We start from the raw sequence: 21577 nt of genomic DNA on the forward strand, positions 1-21577 counted from the left end.
GGGGGGACTGAGGCAGAACACGCTCGTGATCAAACATGCAGCATACTGTGCGTTAAAATTACACAAAGGGTGATGAAATCATAGGCTATGTAACAATATATATAATACACACACACACACACACACACACACACACACACACACACACACACCTACTCTTCTTCCTCCTTTCTTCTTCACTTCCTCTTCCTTTTCACACCTTTCTTTATATTTTTTATCTTTTCCCTTCTTTCTCCGTAATCTCTTTTCCGTTCTCTCCCTTCGTAATCCCATCTTTTCCCTTTCTGAGTCGTTTCTCCCACTTCTTGTTCTTTTTCCTTTTCCTCTCAGCGTACTCCATTTTTTTTTTTTTTTTTACCTAAAATACCTCATTAAGTCCCCTCTAACATACCTGTACGAGTATCCTACAGTAACTTCATATAACGTATTCTGTGTCAGTTTGCGGTAGTTTGTATGTTCTAGTCTAACTTAACCTAATCCAGCCTTTTCTAATTTGAGAACTTAAGCTAAACCTCATTTGTCCTTAGTGAATCTTATTTGATTTAACCTGACTGGACGACCTTACCTCACCTCTTATCACTACACCATACCTTACCTCACTGTACCATATCACACCACAGTTTACTCCGCCTCACCTCACTGTACCACATCACACCACAGCTTATCACACCTCACCTCACTGTACCACATCACACCACAGCTTACCACACCTCACCTCACTGTACCACATCACACCACAGCTTACCACACCTCACCTCACTGTACCACATCACACCACAACTTACCCCACTTCACCTCACTGTACCACATCACACCACAGCTCTCGACCTTACCTCATCACATCACACATCACATCACACCTCAGTTCCTCACCTCACTTCCTCGCCTCATTTCACCTCATCCCATAGTACATCACACTACACGTCTCCACCTTGCCTTACCACACCACACATTACAGCACACCTCACCTCTTCTCACCTCACTTCACCTCATCCCACTCAGTCATACAGCTCTGTGTTTGGGATGAGCTCAAATTGTGATAATTATCTAGTGATTATCCAAGCTCCAGTAATGTATTTAAATGTACCGCTTGATAATTAGGCAAAAGTTATGCATATATGACTAACTTTTACGAGTATAATCCTAGTGCCAGTGTACTTTTTAACTCCCCCTCCCCCCTTTTTTTGTGCATGTTAATCTAAACTTTATGCATTTAATGAAAAAAAAATATTTAGGTGGTAGGCCGAAAGGTTAATGTTATGAGATTTGGTAATACTGATGGAGAAGGATATGATTTTATTTTTCTCCTACTTCTTCTGGACTGGTAAGGAAGGTATTAAGTCGTGTTAGGCTACAAGAGTATTGCTTATGTGGTTTGAGAAGGCTGTGAGTTTTGCCTTTTAATACTAGATTATTTTGTGGGTTTTGATTGGTGTTTTTTGTTGGTGTTTATTAGTTTGGTACTTTTTTGAGGAAAACAGAATAATTTTTAGCCTTTATTATTCATTGTGGTGGATATATATTTTTTTAAGCTTTTTTCGTTCGATTACACAACTTCTTTCCAAAGTTTTGTATTTTTCTTTCAGCAGGTAAGGAGGAACTAATTAGCTGAGACAAGGTGTGGTGTCTAGGTCTTAATTGGACAGGTGAGTGTGACTGCTTTGTGGGTTTTGTTGTGGCTTGGGTTAAATCAGCACGTGTTGGGATGTCTAATTCTCTTTCTCTCTCTCTCTCTCTCTCTCTATCTATCTCTCTCTCTCTCCATAATCCAGTTATACTAGTGGCGGCTGCGACGGTGCGGTCATCCGTAGTTGATGATAATATTAATAATAATAATAATAATAATGATGATGATGATGATGATGATGATGATGGTGGTGGTGGTGGTGGTGGTGTGTGTGTGTGTGTGTGTGTGTGTGTGTGTGTGTGTGTGTGTGTGTGTGTGTGTGTGTGTGTGTGGTGAGATCACTGTTGTTTGTTGTGGTATGTGGAGGCCGAGGGTGGGGGTAGATAACCACAGTTTGTGTTATGTGATTTGTCTATTTGCCTAAGTTGATAGCACACTCACTCCTGAATTTTTATGAGTTGGTACCCATTAGACATATATTTACAGTGAGCGTACAAATAACACACACACACACACACACACACACACACACACACACACACACACACACACACACACACACACACACACACACACACACACACACACACACACACACACACACACACACACACACACACACACACACACACACACACACACACACACACACACACACACACACACACACACACACACACAGTGGTATGGTGTGTAAGGGCAGTACTACATGTACGGGTATATCAGTGGGTGTGTTGATACAGACTGGCACTTTGGGCACGCACCACTCTATCATTACTCCTTTTATGGATAATGTTATACGCTGTTACTTAACTCTTTCACTGTCATGAGTTACTTTTTATTCTTGCTGTTGCAGACGATTTTCATCAACATGGAAGATGCTTTACGAACTGTAGGAGTTAGATAAAGCCTTGGTTAATGCCATCACCGCTACAGATACATCCCAACTTTAAAACAGTGCGGTGGGAGCGTGTTTAAAATGAAACATCATCGTAGTGAATAGGTTAACCCATTGATTGCAGTGAGACGTACAAGAATTTTGTCACCTCATGCTTTTAGTCAGTCAGGGTAAAACCATTTATAGTAAAGGAGTTGGAACAGTGTCCATTAAATACTGTAGTAAGTGCTGGCCGGGATATATTTAACTTATATGTAGTGTCAGTTATTTCATTCGGGACTTACTGTCTTCTCTCCTCCTGTTCTCCACCTTCCTCCTCCTCCTCCTCCTCTCTCTTCTCTCGTCCTTTCTCTTCTCTCCCCCTCCTCTTCTTCTTCACCCTCCTCCTCCTCCTCTTCTCCACCCTCCTCCTCCTCCTCCTCCTCTCTCTTCTCTCCTCCTTTCTCTTCTCTACTCCTCCTCTTCTTGTTCACCCTCCTCCTCCTCCTCTTCTCCATCCTCCCCCTTCATACTGAGTGCCTACATCACCATAGCAGTTTGTTTGGAAAATGATACTGTACATTTAATTTGCACATTGAACGAGTATTTACGCTTAGATAGGAAAGAACGAAAATTCTCTCTCTCTCTCTCTCTCTCTCTCTCTCTCTCTCTCTCTCTCTCTCACACACACACACACACACACACACACACACACACACACACACACAGAGGGAGAGAGAGAAAATGTTTTGGTTTATTTAAATGTTTTCTGTCCTTATTTTGTGTGTGTGTGTGTGTGTGTGTTTTATATATATATCTATATGTGTGTTACCCATCATTGGAAGTAAATCTTTTGTGCAATTTATCTATGTATCCGTCTGTCTGTGAATTTATTTGTGTATCTATCAACTTTTATCTGTTAGTCTTTGTACCGTCATTCTGTATCATTCCATCTATCTGTCGAGAGTACGGTATCTATTAGTCTTGCCCTTAGGTCGTCAAATGAATGTCTAAGTTTCCATCATCGTCAGTGGTATTAGTGTTGTGTAGCGAGGGCATGTGCTGTGCCTGTGCTGCCCCAGTACTCACACACGTTATCCGTCTCACCATTACCTGCCTTGCTACTCCATTGGCCAGGCTTTGTTCAGTCGCGTACGGGGCTGCGATGTATTGTGAGATGATTATTACTTGGTGTTGTGCGGACACTGATATTGAGGTACAGTACACATTAAGGTTTCTCTCTCTCTCTCTCTCTCTCTCCAAACGATTATGTGGTGCGTCGGAGGGAAGTTTAGTGGGTCGGTCAGATACAGCTGTCATTAATCTCTGTGCTGTAGCATGTTGCTCATGTTCTGCTGCTGCGCAAAAAAGTGTAAATGAAAGCTTCATGTACGGCCATCCTTTATCCCCACTACTACTGCTACTGCTACGACCGCCATACTGCTGTTGCTGCTGCTACTGCGGCAGCGGCGGCGGTTTTCCACCACCAGATTCACTCCTTGTTTACCACACGCACACAGCCGTGAAACGCTGGACTGAAATAATTCCCAGTTGCCCAGTTAACTACAGCAGCTTTTATTGTTCGGTGCGTTTGGACGTCACAGAATTATTACTATTTCCTGATGCTCTTGTTTACGATGCTGGCGATTAAGTGCTCTTTTTTTACATATTCTTTATAGCCAGAGAAGGCAGTTTGTGTTTTATTGTTTCTATCTACACACGATTATATTTGGTTCAGGAGAGACTTTGCCAACTGTGAGATGGCGTGTTACATTTTTGGTATCGCTACATGATTTTATTGGGCTTAGGGGAGACATTTAGAACTGGGGTGGCAGAATATAACCTTCAATAACCCCTTCACTGCTAGAGATCTCCCCAGGCTAAATAAACTCACCTCAAAGTAGCACGAACAAAATGAAAAGCCCGTCATTGGTTGTGTTGCTTGCACTCTCTCTCTCTCTCTCTCTCTCTCTCTCTTTCTGTGTGTGTGTGTGTGTGTGTGTGTGTGTGTGTGTGTGTGTGTGTGTGTGTGTGTGTGTGTGTGTTTGGAGTAATGGATCTTGGAACGGAACTGAGCAAATGGACAAAGATGTGAGACTTGTGTAGGTGAGAGAGGTGTACTGTAGAGGGGGAGGGTGGAGGAAGCGAGGGTGGGGGCGGGGAGGATTGAGGAGATGGATGGATTGAGAAGGGAGGGTTTGGAGGGGATGGGGTTGAGGTAGGGAAGAGGATGGAGGAAAGGATACTAAGGAAGCGATGGGAGTTGAGGTAAGATATGATTTAGATGGTAGGGTACTGAGAAGGAGGAGGGACGGTACTGAGAAGGAGCAGGGACTGAGTGGAGAGTGAGGAAGAAGAGTGGGAAGTACACAGGGAAAAGATGCAGTGTTGTAGTGGTTGGAGGTAGGGTGAAGGGATATGGGATTGTGTTAGTGTGACGGGGTGGTATAGTTGGAGGTAAGGGTGAAGGGATATGGCATTGTGTTAGTGTGACGGGGTGGTATAGTTGGAGGTAAGGGTGAAGGGGTATGGCATTGTGGTAGTGTGACGGGGTGGTATAGTTGGAGGTAAGGGTGAAGGGATATAGCATTGTGGTAGTGTGACGGGGTGGTATAGTTGGAGGTAAGGGTGAAGGGATATAGCATTGTGGTAGTGTGAAGGGGTGGTATAAGTATAGTACGTCCACCATAATTTGCATTAGATTTTCGTCTTTTTGTAGCATATTTCCTGTAGCTCAACTGCTGAATACAAAACCACGGCTCTGCATACTTTCCACAGCACTTTTTTAGTAGCACTATTATCGGGGTTAATCTTTTGTTACAGCTTAGTGGCAAAATGAGACAGTGCTACTGATTTACAGTACATCCTTTCCATGTCACATTTTCATGACTAACATCATAGTATCGTGTTAATTTCTTGTTACAGCTCAGTGGCAGAATAAGACAACACCACGGCCTTATATTCTGGCATAGCACTTCTTGGCGACTAGCATTTTATTCGTTTTAATCGCTTGGTACAGCTTACCAGTCAAAGTAGACAGATGGCAGTTTTAGGGCAAGTTAAAGTGGAGAGAACAGATTGGAGGTTGTAATCAGTGGACAGTATTTGTAATTATATTCTTGCTGCAACCAGACGCTTTTTTATGCAGAGTATGAGAAAACCTTAGCAGTGGCAGGATTGGCGAAAACTGTATCTAACCCATCTGTGTCGGGGAAAAAACTATGACAGTTTCAGTAGTATCGTCTGTTGATAACATGAATAAAAGAAGAAAAAAAAAAACAGCTTCAGGCAAAGAGGTTAAGGGAGCGATGGAAAGGAAGGAAAAGTTAACTCCATCACTCCATGGACGTATAATTCATTTTTTTCATAATACTTTCAGACGGTAATGAATGAATTAGTCAGGTATATATCTGATTGCTCAAGCCAGAAATCTCATTCCTAACAAGGTAATTTCTTCTGTAGGTACCACAAATGAACTTGAAATTGCATAAAAAAAAAACCTGTGTGTAAATGACAAGGCTCCATTAAAATACGTGAAGGTAGTGAAGGTGATAATGCCATAATGGGGTAATGGAATTGTAATGGAGTGGAGGGCTGGTGTGAATCCAGGGAGGAGCAACATATCACTTGCAACAAATTGACTCTCGTGTTGCTAATGTAGAAGGGGAAGTGGAGGGAAGGGGGGGACGGAGAGAAAGGAGGAAGGAACGGGCAGAGAAGACAGAGCTGCATAGAGGGGGAGAGAGGGAGGGAGGGAAGGGGAGAAAGGGAAGGAAATTCGAGAAACACTGAGGTTAAAGAAACGGTAGGGAGGGGTAAGGGAGAGGGAGAAGAAGGAAATGAAGGAGTGGGAAGGGAGGGAAGTAAGGAGGTGAGGGAGGGAAAAGAAAAGCTATGCAACATTATGAGGAATCAGACAAAGATTTGTGTGTGTGTGTGTGTGTGTGTGTGTGTGTGTGTGTGTGTGAGAGAGAGAGGGGGGGGGGACAACCTACTTCACTTTCCTGTCATCTTCCATATCCTTTCCTTTCATTTTCATCTTCCCTCCTCCTACTTATCACCCTCTCTTCTCTCCATAATAAGAATCTTACTCCCCTTTTGTTCTCTTATTAACCATCTTTGATTTTTCTCTTCTTCATCAAGCACTTCGCTACGTTGACGAACTTTTCATTTAATTCCACTGCTGTCAAACGATTGTACCTTACGAAAGGCTCCTGATAGTGACAGGGTTAATGAAGGCTGTATCTTACCACATGCAGGTAAGATAATCTCTGTTACACAAAAACATCGTGTAGTCGTAGCAAGAGGTTGATTCCTTACGTCTCTGTTCTCCCCTCCCTCCACCATCTCTCTCTCTCTCTCTCTCTCTCTCTCTCCAGTTTTATCTCCCTTAATACTGTTAGTACAGTATTTTTATCCCAGTGTTGTTTTTCTTACTGTTATTTATGTATTTTTTTTTTTAGCCACTCTCTTTATCCCTCTCCCTTCCCTCTCTCATTCGCGCCCTGTGCCTCACTCTCACTCCCTCTCCTCCTTCTCCGCTCCAGCCCGTCTCTCCCACGTTCTCCTCTTCTCCCTCTCCCACTTTCTCAGTGTGTCATCCTCAGTGGAATTCCCTCACTGTTTCCCTGGCTCTCTCGGTCACAGCCACTCCCCACCCCGTCCTTTCCTCGGCTCCTCCCACCCAAACTCTTCCTTGCCTTTATTCCTCTATCCATCCCTCACTCTCCTTCAGTTTTCCCTTATTACAGTCACCCTCTTTCCTTTAATTCTTCCTTCTTCTAGCTCCCTCTTTCCTCTCTCCCTCTCCCTTTTCTCTCCAACATCTTCCAGCCATCCTCCAAGTTTCTCTCCCTCCTTTTGCATCCTATCCCCGCCCTCCTTTCCCGAACAGCCTCTTCCCTCCCTGTGTCATTTCTTCCAGTCACTCTCATTCCTCCCTCTCTCTCTCTCTCTCTCTCTCTCTCTCTCGATTTTTCTATCATCTTTTCGTTTAAGCTTCCCTCACTCCCTGTCCTTCAGCCTTTCTCTCATTCCGTTCTCTCCCAGCCTCTTCAACTCATTTTCCAAACCACACAGCCTGTCACAATGTCTGCCATCCTCCTGCCCAACATCCTATCTCCTCCCTCATCCTCCTCCCCAGCATCCATCTGTCTCCTCCCCCAGTACCTTTCTCTATCTCCCCCAGCACCCCTTTCTCTGTCTTCCCCAGCATCACTTTTTATCTCCCCCAGCATCACTCAGTCTCCCCCAGCATCACTCTTTATCTCCCCCAGCATCACTCTTTCTTTGTCTCCCCCAGCTTCCCTTTCCCTATCTCGTCCAGCATCCCTCTTTCTCAATCCCTCCCCCCCCAGCATCCCTCTTTCTCTGTCTCACCCAACATCCCTCTCCATCTTCCCAGCGTTGCTCTCTCTGTCTCCCTCCAACTACTTCCCTCTCCCTTTATCTCCCCACTTCTTCCCAGCATCTCTCTCTCTCTCTCTCTCTCTCTCTCTCTCTCCGCCTGCCTCCTTGAAAGTATCCGTCTCTGTATCTCCATCACTCCAGCCTCCTTTTTTTCTGTTTCCCCCAACATCCCTGTCTTTATATCTCCCTGCCCTCCTAATATGCCTTTCAATCTCCCTGCCCTCCTAGTATGTCTTTCTCTCTCCTGCTCCCCCAGTATGCCTCTCTCTGTCTCCCCCCCCCCTTGCCCCCCAGCATCAGTGAGTCAGCGGTGTCGGCGCCAGGGGGCCACGGCGCCAGGCAGGCCATACCTCTCGTGACGTCACCCCACCCCTCCACCCCCGTCTCCCTCCATTACCAGCACCTTACCCTACGTCACCCTGCCCTACCTTACCTAACCTTACCTCATCTCACTTTACTTTACCATACTTACCTCATATCTTTGCTTCACTTCGAGGCGGCCGGTGCAATACACACCTACCTGTACATTGCCCTGCGTAATTTTGCTTACCTTAGTCTCGTATAACCTCACTTTGTGTCATCTTGCATAATCTTGCTTCACTTTGCACCTCTATCCATTCCGCTTCTAATGTCATCCCGTATCCCTCCTCCACCTCGCACCTTAATTTGTCTTTTCTTATCATAGCTTACCTCTCCTTGCGTTACTTACTTTTGCTATGCCTAATTTTACTTCACTTTGCTTAACCTTACCTGTCCGTACTTCATTTTGCCATGCACTATCCAGACTTACATCACCTCACCTCATTCCATTTCACTCTGCTGTTCCCTACCTTTCTTACTTCACCTTAGCTCACCTCATTTCACCCCAGATTTACTTTTCTCTCCCTTTACTTTTCGTAACTCGTTCACCTTGCTTCTGATCTCCAACCTTACCTCAGTTCACTTTGCTTCTTCTTACCTTCCTTACTTCCCTTCACATTGCATCACCTCACCCAGCCTTACATCAGTTCACATTGCGTCTTCTTACCTTCTCTTACTTCCCTTCTTCTTGCATCGCTTTACCCCTCCTCACCATGACATTAGTGGTGTTTGGTAGTGTTGTTGTTGTTGTTGTTGATACTGATAGTATTGTTATGGGGTCATTTCACTCTCCAAACCAGTGTTCCGTTTTTACCCATTTATTCTTCTCCCTTTATACTACGCTATTAGTTTCACCGTTTTTCTCTTTTCTCTTCATTTTCTTTCTTTTCTCTTTCCTTCCGTTTAATGCGGCAGGTATTTAAGACTATGCCAAGTATACATGCTATAAAAAATAGTAACTTTATTGAAGAGGAGAACGATGATGAGGAGTGATGAGGTAGAGAGGTATATGAAAGAGGTAGGTGTAAGTGGAGAGAGGGCATTGTGATGGCTGCGAACTGAGTAACTAAAGCGATTCGTTTGTGGCCACAATCTGGGAGTAAAGCGTCCGGTTATAGATGGATAGATATTAATAAAGAGTACAGTATACACATCCATGAAAGACTGCATTATTACTTCAAATACCAGTTTGGTGTATGTATTTTGTCATCACTAGAATAACTCAACATTCATTGCCAGTAAGCGGTATTGTATGTAAATATTTCAGTTCCAGTGTCTTGATACTCTCGTAACAGTAGATCACGTAGAAGTAGCCCTTGCAGCCAAAGTATTGTACATTTCGATTTTGATATGCCCAGACAGTTTAAATCAGCTTTAGGTATAACTTTGTAACTGAAAGGATTAGATACAACCTTCATTAACTCTTTACCACCGGGGACCTGAGGAAAAATATCTCATTGCAGTAACAGAAATAAAGTAGAAAAATGTCATGTTGTTGAAGTGGTTCATTGTGCCAACATTGTAACAGCAACATTATCTGCATTGCTGGTGAATATTTAAGGTTTCATTTTGGGCATTAACCTTTAATTTATATGACAGAAAATGCACAGCAAAAGTTACACCACGCCAAACCATGCAAATTCTGGCTGTTTAAAGTCAACATTGATTGCCATTGAACACAAATTACTTCTTGAAAAATAATGGTTCTCCTTACTTGATACTTTCTTATTCTGTGTGTCTGCATCCTAACTCCTCTGATATTTAAATAGGAAAGATGGTGATGTTGATGATGAAATTTTTCTTAAAACTTCAAAATAGGTTCTTTTATCTTAGTCCTGTAATGTTGCAGATAAAGTCTGTTAAGCCTGGACTGAAGACAGAAGGTTGTGTCGGTGTTCCAGTCGAATGATTTGGTCGATCTTGAATGCTGATTCTGCCTTTGATTCCTGGCCAGCAATTACACTGGTTTTACTGGCGTTGTAATGACACTGGAGGAATACATTCTTGTGTCTGTGGCAAGTGTTATGATGAAAATTTCTCACGGTGTCCATGGTCCACGACTGGAATTGCTGGCATTATATTCCTCCTACAGACAGCTGGGTTGCTTACAATTCAGGCCAAGACTGGATGATTTTATTTTGTATTTCATATCATATTAACAAAGTGAAGGAGCTTTACAGAAGAAAGTGATGAAGAAAATTTAATGAAAACTCAAACAGAAAACAGAGACAGGTTAAGTATTAATAAGAGAGAATAACGATGATAAAGGGAAGCTGTTGTATAAAATGTAAGCTACTTTGTTATGGTGCTATTTGTTTTACCAGTAGTAATATACAGTAGGTTATGTATGTACAGTTTAATAATGCACTCTAATATAACACTGCTTTCCTTTGTTGCAGGTAATTTCTGGTGCAGTACCGTGGTGTCCTGAAGTAAGTTATAGTTGTATCCAGGTATGGATTCACAAGCATTCACTGGTAACATTGGTTTGCTGTCTCTGTTGGCTGTATTTTTTCGCTGGCACAGCAGACTTCGATGTGCTATTTCTTGGTGATGTGTTATGTATATTTCACCTTATATTCTCTTCTATATTATTCATGTATTTCTGGTGTCCATATATTTTATACATGTTTTGCATCAGTAACATTCAAAAGGACAGTATGGCGTATTAAGCAATATAAATCGCTAATAAGAAGTTGATTGGAAGGCACCGGTACAGCTACAACACGGCCGTATATCATAGTGCCTTGAATTATTTAGATGGAAGATTGTACCCACGTTTGAAAAAAGTGTAGACTGGGGAGATAAATCTTGGAAAGGGTCCAGCTCGGGCCCAAACTGTTTTATCTCCACAATATACTTCTCACCCTGGAGGAGATACCTACAGCCATCACTGATCTGTGTTCAAGAGGTCATTTCTGTTTTGCATGAATCATTTTACATAAATAGGAATAAAATGGATAAGAATATATTGGGCCAAAGGAGGTAATATTTTGCCAGTGGTTCATTCACGTATTTTGAAGGATGTCTGGAACTTGGTTCCTCCGATAGAATACATTTTCAAAACCATCGTACTGAGAGTAAATGTATCGGTAATGCCCCAGTCACACTGCAGGTATGACTTGTCGCAAACCTGAAAATCGCGAAACCAGTCCCCGACCACGGAGGTCTCCGAGCAGTCGTGCCACTGATCGGCTACCGGTGGTCGTCCAGTGTTCGTCCAGCAACCGTCCAGTGGGCGGCCGAACGGCGACCATGGCCAGGTATACACAGGTCAAGACGCTGACGGGTGGCCGGTCGGTCGTCAGCAGGCCGGCGTCCTGTCGCAGTTTAGACCACTAGACCGACACCGGCCGTGGACTGGCCGGCGGCTGGTCTCGGTCCAACCCACCACTTGTTGCTTGACCAATCGCCAGCTGGACGGTGGCCAGACTTCAACCACCACCCCGGACAGGAGGCTTGTGGACGGCAGCCGCTGCAGTCCAGTCGTCGCCTTGACGGAGTGCGGACGGCCACCGCACAGAGCGGGCAGCGACCGACCTCCGTCCGGATGGCAACCACTGCTTAAAAATCAGGTGTTGCAGTCCGTAAGCCGGCCAGATGCAGTCCAGCCGACCATCGGGCTGCTTCCGTGCCACGACATCGGTGGTCGCGGGGAGGTTTTTCGTGCAGCACGAAAAACCTCGCGACGATTTTTTGGTCGCCATGGTGGCCTGCGGCTAGACCGAGACACATGAAGACCAGTCGTAAACATCACCAAAACCACCCACAACTTGTAGGTCGCGGGTGGTTTGCGATAAGTCGTACCTACAGTGTGACTGGGGCCTAAGGATGAGGTGCTAGGGATCCTCCTGACCTCACGAGCCTCCACCACCACTACGACCATTACACTGCCACAAATAGCACCACCACCACCCACACACCATAATTACCACCACCACCACCACCACCCACCCTGCCACCATCATCATTACCTCTAGTACTATCATTACCATGCCCTGCAACCAAGATTTATCACCCCATTAACATTGCCACCATCTTTGGAAGGTAACACCACCACCCCACTACCTCGTCCTACAAATACCCCGTTATCACCACCACAACTGCCATTTATATCAACTCTTTACCTTTTTCATCACACCACACCACCATCACTGTCACTGTCCTCTTTCGTCATCATTCACATCCATAATTACTCACAAGCATAGCTACAACAACAGCTACTGCAGTTGCTGCAATTATAACCACATTCACAACCACAACTACAGCCACACCACAGTCACTGCCACAACCATAATTTAGCTAAAATCAAAGCAATAACCACAACCAAAGCCACAAAAATAACTTCATGCAGACGTACAATCACATCCACAGTCATAAGCATAACAATAACCACTACCAAAACCGCGACCACAACCACAACCACCACAATAGCCACAGCGTCATCCGTATATTTAACTACAACCACAACCACTATATTAACCCCTTCAGTATGGTGATGCCTTATTTTCCTCGTGACGTCTACATCAGGTCAGTTAGTGAGTCAATCAATCCTAATTAGACCCACATACCAAATGTTTTTGCCAACACACACACACACACACACACACACACACACACACACACACACACACACACACACACACACACACACACACACACACACACACACACACACACACACACACACACACACACACACACACACACACACACACACACACACACACACACACACACACACACACACACACACACACACACACACACACACACACACACACACACACACACACACACACACACACACACACACACACACACACACACACACACACACACACACACACACACACACACACACACACACACACACACACACACACACACACACACACACACACACACACACACACACACACACACACACACACACACACACACACACACACACACACACACACACACACACACACACACACACACACACACACACACACACACACACACACACACACACACACACACACACACACACACACACACACACACACACACACACACACACACACACACACACACACACACACACACACACACACATGTTCCTCAGCTCACCACCATATCTTCTCCAAACCTTTACCTTCGACTGTTTCTTCCAACTTTTTACGTGTTCCTTGACATAGCCATCTTTCCTGTGCCTGTTATCTTCTCTTTAGTATTAGATATCATTACATTTCCACCTTTTACTTAAGCTGTATTCCCTCTGTATTGCTCTACTCCACTTCCATCCTCTCTCTGTATTGTGTCTTTATAGCTCCACATAATTTCACCACCGTTCATCTCCACCTTCCACCATTGTGTCATTCCACTTCCACTATCCACCTTGACTTGTATCCTCTTCTTATAGCTCTACGTCGTTCCACTTTCCATCAGGACTTGCATCCATGATTCATAGCTCCACATTATTACACTTCCAGCTTCAGACTTTAATCCATATCCTCTCTTCCCAACTCCAAATCATTCCAGACGGTTTTGTCCAGCTGGAATAGTTTGTATTATTTAAAGACAAAGCAAAAAGTATCCGGTTAACCATTTTGCCAAGGTAGACGTACGTACTTAATTCAGACAAACGCCAGACGATTTTGTTTAGCTGAGAATAATCTGATAGGCCAAAGGGTTAAGTACTCCTTACCCACCCACCTCCGCCGCAACCACACCCACTACCATACCAGTCCCTCCCCACACACCCCACCCCCACCATACCCAACACCCTACTAATCCTTGACTACCCATCTCTCCCCCACAATACCCATAGCCCTACCAATCATCCCCACCCCAGCCCCACATCAATCCCACCCCTAACACCCCTAGCACTCTACCACTCCTTCCCCTCCTTTCCCACCCACCTTCACCCCACAGCTTGAATACTCCTCCCCTACTCACGACCACCCCACCACCCAAATGCTTGTACCCCATCCACCACTTAAATAACTCCCCACCACCACCACTTAAACACAACTTCTCCACCCTACCACCACCACTTAAACACAACTTCTCCACCCTACCACCACCACTTAAACACAACTTCTCCACCCTACCACCCACCACCATAACACTCCTTCCCCACCCACACCACCGCCGCCACCACCAGCACTCAGGGTGGGGGCTGTACTTATCCTCGAGACACCAACACACACGCCCTAAATCATCCACTGAAGCTTCACCCTTCTCATTACCTCGTATAGCTGGGTCATGCTGGGGAAATGAGAAGCATGGAGTATGAGAGAGAGAGAGAGAGAGAGAGAGAGAGAGAGAGAGAGAGAGAGAGAGAGAGAGAGAGAATACGGCAAAAATGAAATTACTTGCTGTGACTTGTGTCAATCTTCGTTATTTTCTCTTTTAATTTTGAAAAGCTCGCGAGTAACGAGAATTATTGTTAATATTTTTTCTTCGTGTTTTACTTTTTTTTTTTTTTTTTTTAGGAGGGTATATTCTGTGTTGCACGGGCCTGGTTCATTGCTTGTTTAGTCTTTGTGTATGTGAAGTTATTTTTGGCCATTCCGCCATCTTTTTCTTACTCATATTCTATACCCACCTCGTTTGCCTTCTCTTCCTCCTCTTTATCTTCCTCGCATACACCAAATTTTATATCCCCTAAAACGTCTTAGTGACTTTTTTTTTTTTATGTTCTTTTACTCACTTACATTTGTGTGTGATTTACATACGGTAAGTGTGTGGTGGACAAGGAAAAATATAGTACTTGAAGAAGTAGTTCCCTGCAAACTAAATTACGTTGAAGTGAAGACAGGAACACGAGTTGTGGCTTGGCTGTTTAGTTACCGGTATGCAGCCCATTTGTATTTAATTTTATTTCTTTATCATCTCTCTCTCTCTCTCTCTCTCTCTCTCTCTCTCTCTGTTTTAACTTCGTAAGTTTTGACTTCCTCTTTCATTTAAGGTTGATTTTGGTTTCTAACATTTTTCTTTTATTGTGTTTTATTTTTTATTTTTAACATTTTATCTGTATTATCTCCTGTTTAAATATTTTAACTTTGTATTGATTTTTCCTCTTTATTTTCCTCTTACTGTCAACTTTCGTTTTAAATATCGGCTTTACCCCATGTTCGTTTTTCTCGCCTATTCTTTTTTCACCCTTCTTTCCCTCGTAACTTTTCGCTTCTTTATTTTCCTATCTTTGGTTTTCTGGAGTTATGCGTCTCCTGATTTTTTTCTTGTTGTTGGGCTGTCCTCTTTTGTTTTATAATTTTCCTTAATTTCATGGTGGTTTCATCTTCCGTTTAACATTCATCTACGTTTCTCCTCTCTGCTTCTTTCATACAGATTCTTCCATCCTTTCAATTACGATTGCAGTTTTGAATGCCTTTTTTTTTTTTTTTTTTTTTTTTTTGGCTGCGTTCATTTATTTTCAGTTCATTTATGACCTTTCTTCTCCAGGGTACTTTTTGATTCTCTCCACCCTTCAGTTAGACTCCAGTTTATTTATTTTTTCTCAGTAGTCTATCTATCTATCTATATACCTAGGCTGCTTCCCCCAAGGAAAGAGAGGTATCCGAGACAGGACGACACACTCCCCATTTACTCATCCATTCAAACACATTCATTCGCATCTTAGCCCCAAAGGGGAAAAGGGACAGATCCTCACCACACCACACCGCACAATGTGTCAACTCCTTAGTGCAATCAGTGACATCCGCAGCAGGGCCCGACAGCAGAGCTGGTTTACCCCTGCCACATCATAATAGACCCATCCCCTTACCCGCACCTGACCTGACTAGCTGATCAGACCAAATGCGGGAGAATATCCCCTCAGGGCTGCGTCATCATTTATCAGTTCACAATTTCCATTTATTTCTGTCACGCCCAGCCACTCTTCCTTGCTCAACAGACATCCCTTTCGCATCCAGCGCTCTCTTCACACTGTCCATCCATCCTGTTCGTGGTCTTCCTCTCAGTCTTACACCTCTCACATCAGTAGTAGTAGTATTTTTTAAGTTTCAGCTTCAAATGTGAGTACGTTTAAGTACTTGGGTAGTGTGATGAGTAAGGATGGAGGTTTGGAGGGTGAAGTGCTTGAAAGGGTACAGCAGGGAAGAAAGGTTGCTGGTTCTTTGAAAGCAGTGATAAGAAACAGGGAAGTGAGCATGGAAGTGAAAAAGTTACTACATGACAGTATTGTGATACCAACTCTAACGTACGGAAGTGAAGCTTGGACGTTGTTGGAAGGACACAAGTCAAGAGTGAGAGCCGTGGAAATGAGTTATTTAAGAGGAGCCTGTGGAGTCACATGGAGAGACAGGCTGACGAATGAGGATACAAAGGAGCGTTGTGGTGTTGATGTGGATGTGATAGGAAGCGTTATGAGGAACACACTGAGGTGGTTTGGCCATGTGGAGAGGATGGAGGGTGAAAGACTGACGAAGAGAGTGTATGTGAGTGAGGTGGAGGGGGAAAGAGGGAGGGGGAGGCCGAGGATGAGATGGAGAGATGGGGTGGAGAGGTATATGAGAGAGGGGGGTGTGAGTTGGGAGCAGGGGAGTGAAATGGCGGGGGACAGGGCGACTTGGAGGCGATTTGTTTGTGGCCACCCCAAACGGGATTGAGGCGTCTGGCAATAGATAGATAGACCTCTCGATGAATGTAATACCATGTACAGTTTTTCCTTGTTACTGCATATTTTCTTCCTGCTCCCCTCTTCCTCCTTTACTTTTCAGTTTTTTCACAGCCTCTCCCCCTGTATTTACCCTGTATTCTTTTACTTAAGCATTTCGCTTTTTCATCGTCTGTTACTGCTTCATCCCAGGTACGTCGTTGATATGTCAGGAACATTTTATTCTGTAAAGGATATATTTTGTTTTGACCAGGGAAGGTTAGTTATAGCCTCCATTATCCTCTTTATACGAGAGGGTCTTTACTGAGATGAATACTTTCTTCTGGTAGCAGGAAAAATAAAGCAGAGATAATGTCCTCTGACTGAAGGGGTTAAGTTCCCTTCATTATATTAACGCGATTCATAACATTGATCTCTCTTCTCTCTTGTCACTTTCTTTATATAGCTGCCACTTCTTTCCTTTCCCTTGCATATTTTTACCTCAGTTTTATTACAATATTTTGTTTCGTATTTCCAGTCATCGCTTTCATTACTTGTGTATGATCTTTTGCCATATTTCTTCATTTATTCTCACTATTCGTTTTTTATTCCTGAGATTATTATTTTTTTCTTGTGTTGTCAATTTTTATTTTTTCCTTTTTCTCCTTTCCTAATGTTACTGTCTTCTTTGCGTAATAATGTCGTATTTTTGCCCTGTTACTTTTCTTAGCAGTTCGTCATTTCATTGCGCCAAATCCCCCCCCCCCCTTTCTCTCTCTCTCTCTCTCTCTCTCTCTCTCTCTCTGTTATGCTGTTCTTTCTTGATCCTTTTTTTTTTTTTTTTTTTTCTTGAAGATGTCGTTCCCTTAATAGTTCTTGTTCATTGTCTTGTTTTCCTGTTTGTTTTCCTGTCTATTCGTTTCGATGTATGGTTTAGATAGACGAGTTCATGGTGAAAATACAACAGTTTTAGCCCGACGTGGATCCTCCTCCGCCCAACAGAAGTCCCAGTTTGTGGCGAAACTGTTGTCTTTTCACAGTAAACACAGTGTCAGCAGGTGTGCAACGTACCTCCATCTACAACCTTTTCTGCTTTTCCCCCTCGTCCCTTTTCGTGCAGTTGTACAATTGGAGACTTGGATTTAACATCGATAATAGCAGGAGGTAATGAAGGGGATGATTGGTTTTGAACTAAAATTGGTTGTCTGGCTTAAAGGCCTTCGTGCAGTCGATAGGCATTACTTCTAAGCCTTGTTCTGCATTCACCGTCACTGCTTTAACCTCATATTACTGTTTATTTAATTGTGTTATTCCTTCCTTTCCTTGATATCCTTCAGTTGCTTCACTTTACCTGTCTGTTTGTAGCTTCCATCTTCTTGTTCATTTTCCAGTCTCACGTCTTATCTTTTCTGTTCGTTTCAATTTCCTCCAGGACATTGTGACCTCCCACCCTCTCTTCTATTCCGTTTTTGTATTCCTTTCCACTGCTGTTTCCCGTTTTATTCTCTTTTTCTCTACACGTCCATTTTCACCATTGCATTTTTGCCCTGCCTCCCTCTCCCCATCCACTATCCTCTGTATGTGACCCCCAGTATTTGTGTCTGTCTGTGTGGGTTGGACTCTCTCTCTCTCTCTCTCTCTCTCTCTCTCTCTCTCTCTCACACACACACACACACACACACACACACACACACACACACACACACACACACAGTTCAGTCATCAATATGGCGAGCTTATATCCCTGACAGTTCCACTTTTTTATTTCTCATAGCGTCATCGATATCCTACATACAATACTGTAATTAGGTGGGTCAGAGCCATACATGACATAGGGAGATTAAAACTACCCCCTCCCACTACTTGAACATCACCTGTTCACCACCACTTCATCCTGCTTCCCCTCTCCATCCTGCTTCACTCGTCCACTCCACACCAACCCCCATCAACCACTACCACCTTTCCCTTGCTCCCCCTTTCACCCCATCACCACTGCACATACTGTACCATCCTCACTAGTACTCGTACCCCAGATTAACCCCCATCAGACCACATCACTCCTGCCATTACCCATCTGCCCCGCCTTTATAGCCCCACTTTCACCCTCACTTTTGATTAACCCTTCAAACCATTACCACCATCACTATACTCCCCAAATCCCTTTTTCCCTTCCCTCTCTGGTGTGGGGATTTAGTCTGTGGAATGCGAGTTATGTTTGGTAGAAAAAAATGCTCTGGTATGTTTGACTGCGATAACTCCATTGCTGCAAATATGTAAACAACAATAAATAACTTGCCAGTCATAGGAGCAACAGTTAAGACTTTTAAGCATGATGGAAAAGTTACTGGAGTTTGCCTGTAATCCCTTTAGCCACAGTGATATACATTTATATATATTATATTTCTGAGGTCAGATGATTAAGCTTAAGAGAGACGTTTATATCACAAGAGGTCCGTTACAGCGTTTATTAAATGTGACTGAAACACTGTTTCTAAGGTAGTTACAGGCTTCCCCTCACCCCCCTCAAAAAAAAAGAAAAAAAGTACTACTAACTGTGTGGCTCAGTAACTTCCCCGGTATTTTTTTTTTTCTTTGTGGCTCAGCAACATCCTCGGCATTTTTTCCCCCCTTTTTAAGAGGGATCTACTCGTATAGTCGTCAAAGAGTATCAGGCATGACCTACAAATATAGTACGTTATCAGATTAGAGTCGACTAAGCTGGAAAGAATGGTCTGCTGTGATGTGAGGAACATAATGAGTCATCGTATTAAGGGGCTGTAGAGGCAATAGCGTAAATGAGAGGCCACGTCACGGCAAAAACTAACACATTGGATTTCATCCTTAGACATTTTTTTTTTTTTTTTTAAACTATACAGTATAAACTAGGTCAGAGTTTGAGGTCAGTGCGGAAGGGCAAATATTGTTGTTTTGGTACGTTAAAATCTGAGGTGAATTTGCTGTGAATGGAGTAAAGGTTGTTGCTCAAAGGCGAGGGGGAGGACATACAGACTTATACTACTTTATTTAACAAAAACCGCACATTTATTTTTTATTTCTCTCTCTCTCTCTCTCTCTCTCTCTCTCTCTCTCCCCCCGTGGCTAAATTTACCTTTTCTTCACTGAACTTATAGTATACCCTTACACTGTTATAGTTTAGCTGAGTGTACTTTTGAAAAACAGTTAGAGAAAAAAACAGCAATCAATAAATACTCGGGAGAAATGGAAGCTTTATTCGTGCTCTCGTAAGGGACGAAGCACTTCTTCCTTAGCGCTGTGTTTTGTGTTGCCAATTTTCTGTATTGTTTGCATAATTAGCATCAGACAACATCGACCTTTAATGTTTGTACATAAAGGTGTGCAAGGCAGCTTCTTTAGCTACCACAATACGATCCTGACAACCATGTGCTGAAGACTTGTGTCGGGAAGAGGAAGGGAGGCTTTTAATTGTTATGGGCTTTTGGGGACTGACTGTGTTTATTAGCTTTTATTAGCCAGCATTCCACATCACAGTGTTGTCAGCAACGGCACGGAGGGGGAAGGCACCTCGTATCTTCGTAACCTGAGTCAGAACTTGCCTTAAAAATTTGGTATTTCCCTGGTAGTTTTGGTTGGTGTTTGGTACTTGTGCCTGGTAGTTTGGGTTGGTGTGTGGTACTTGTGCCTGGTAGTTTGGGTTGGTGTGTGGTACTTGTGCCTGGAAGTTTGGGTTGGTGTGTGGTACTTGTGCCTGGTAGTTTGGGTTGGTGTGTGGTACTTGTGCCTGGTAGTTTGGGTTGGTGTGTGGTACTTGTGCCTGGTAGTTTGGGTTGGTGTGTGGTACTTGTGCCTGGTAGTTGTGGTTGGTATCTGGTACTTCTGCCTGGTAGTTTAGGTTGGTGTGTGGTACTTGTTGTTGGTAATTTTGGTTGGTGTGTGGTACTTCTGCCCGGTAGTTTTGGTTGGTGTGTGGTACTTCTGCCCGGTAATTTTGGATGGTGTCTTGTACTTGTGCCTGGTAGTTTTGGTTGGTGTGTGGTACTTGTGGCTGATTGCTGACCAGTGAATGTTAAGGTACTTTGGTACATGGATACATCAGGTGATTGTGGCCGCCTTTACAGTAGATGATATATAGTGTCTTGTTTGGAAAGGAGTGTCAGTGCTGCTCAGCCCATTATCGTCACGAGTGAGTGGCTGGCTGTGGATGCCTCAACTTTGACATTAATAAAGGTGTGTGTGTGTGTGTGTGTGTGTGTGTGTGTGTGTGTGTGTGTGTGTGTGTGTGTGTGTGTGTGTATCACGTTGACTGGCTCACTTCTATATTTACAGTACTTACATATTTTTTTTTTTTTTTATGCGAGGAAGAAGGAACCAAAGGCCACGAGCCCGCAGTAACAGTTCCCTCCAAGAGAAAAACAAAATACAATATAGAGCCAAATTCAAGATCCGATCATTTTGAGATGCCTGGACACACTGCGTTTGAAAGACTGGAGATCATAGGCAGCAGGAAATACAGACAGAGGGAGACAGTTCCAGAGCTGACCTGTTGCATAAATGAAAGACTGGGAGTAACGGTTAACTCTTGCATTAGAGAGTTGGACAGAAAAAGGATGAGAGTTTGCTGCCAGACGGGTGCTACGCGCCCGTCGTAGAGGTGGAGGAATGCAAGCAGACAGTTCAGAGGAGCAGTGACCATTAAAGTAGCGATAGAAAAGAG

At 43.7% G+C, this 21577-nt stretch overlaps 1 protein-coding gene across 1 annotated transcript in view; it reads right to left on the reverse strand.

Moving 5' to 3' along the window:
* Window positions 1-20371: 20371 nt before the first annotated feature.
* The window catches only part of LOC145402720 (uncharacterized), a 51736-nt gene continuing 50530 nt past the window's right edge, over window positions 20372-21577 (reverse strand). Inside the window, exon 3 of the mRNA XM_080274688.1 lies at window positions 20372-20915. Within this exon, the coding sequence (XP_080130814.1) occupies window positions 20372-20915 (544 nt within the window). The remainder of the gene's footprint in view (window positions 20916-21577) is intronic.

The sequence above is a fragment of the Coenobita brevimanus genome, chromosome 58 (genome assembly GCF_032717465.1).
Source record: "Coenobita brevimanus isolate Jiangsu-jjx chromosome 58, ASM3271746v2, whole genome shotgun sequence".
Taxonomy (NCBI): Eukaryota; Metazoa; Arthropoda; class Malacostraca; order Decapoda; family Coenobitidae; genus Coenobita; species Coenobita brevimanus.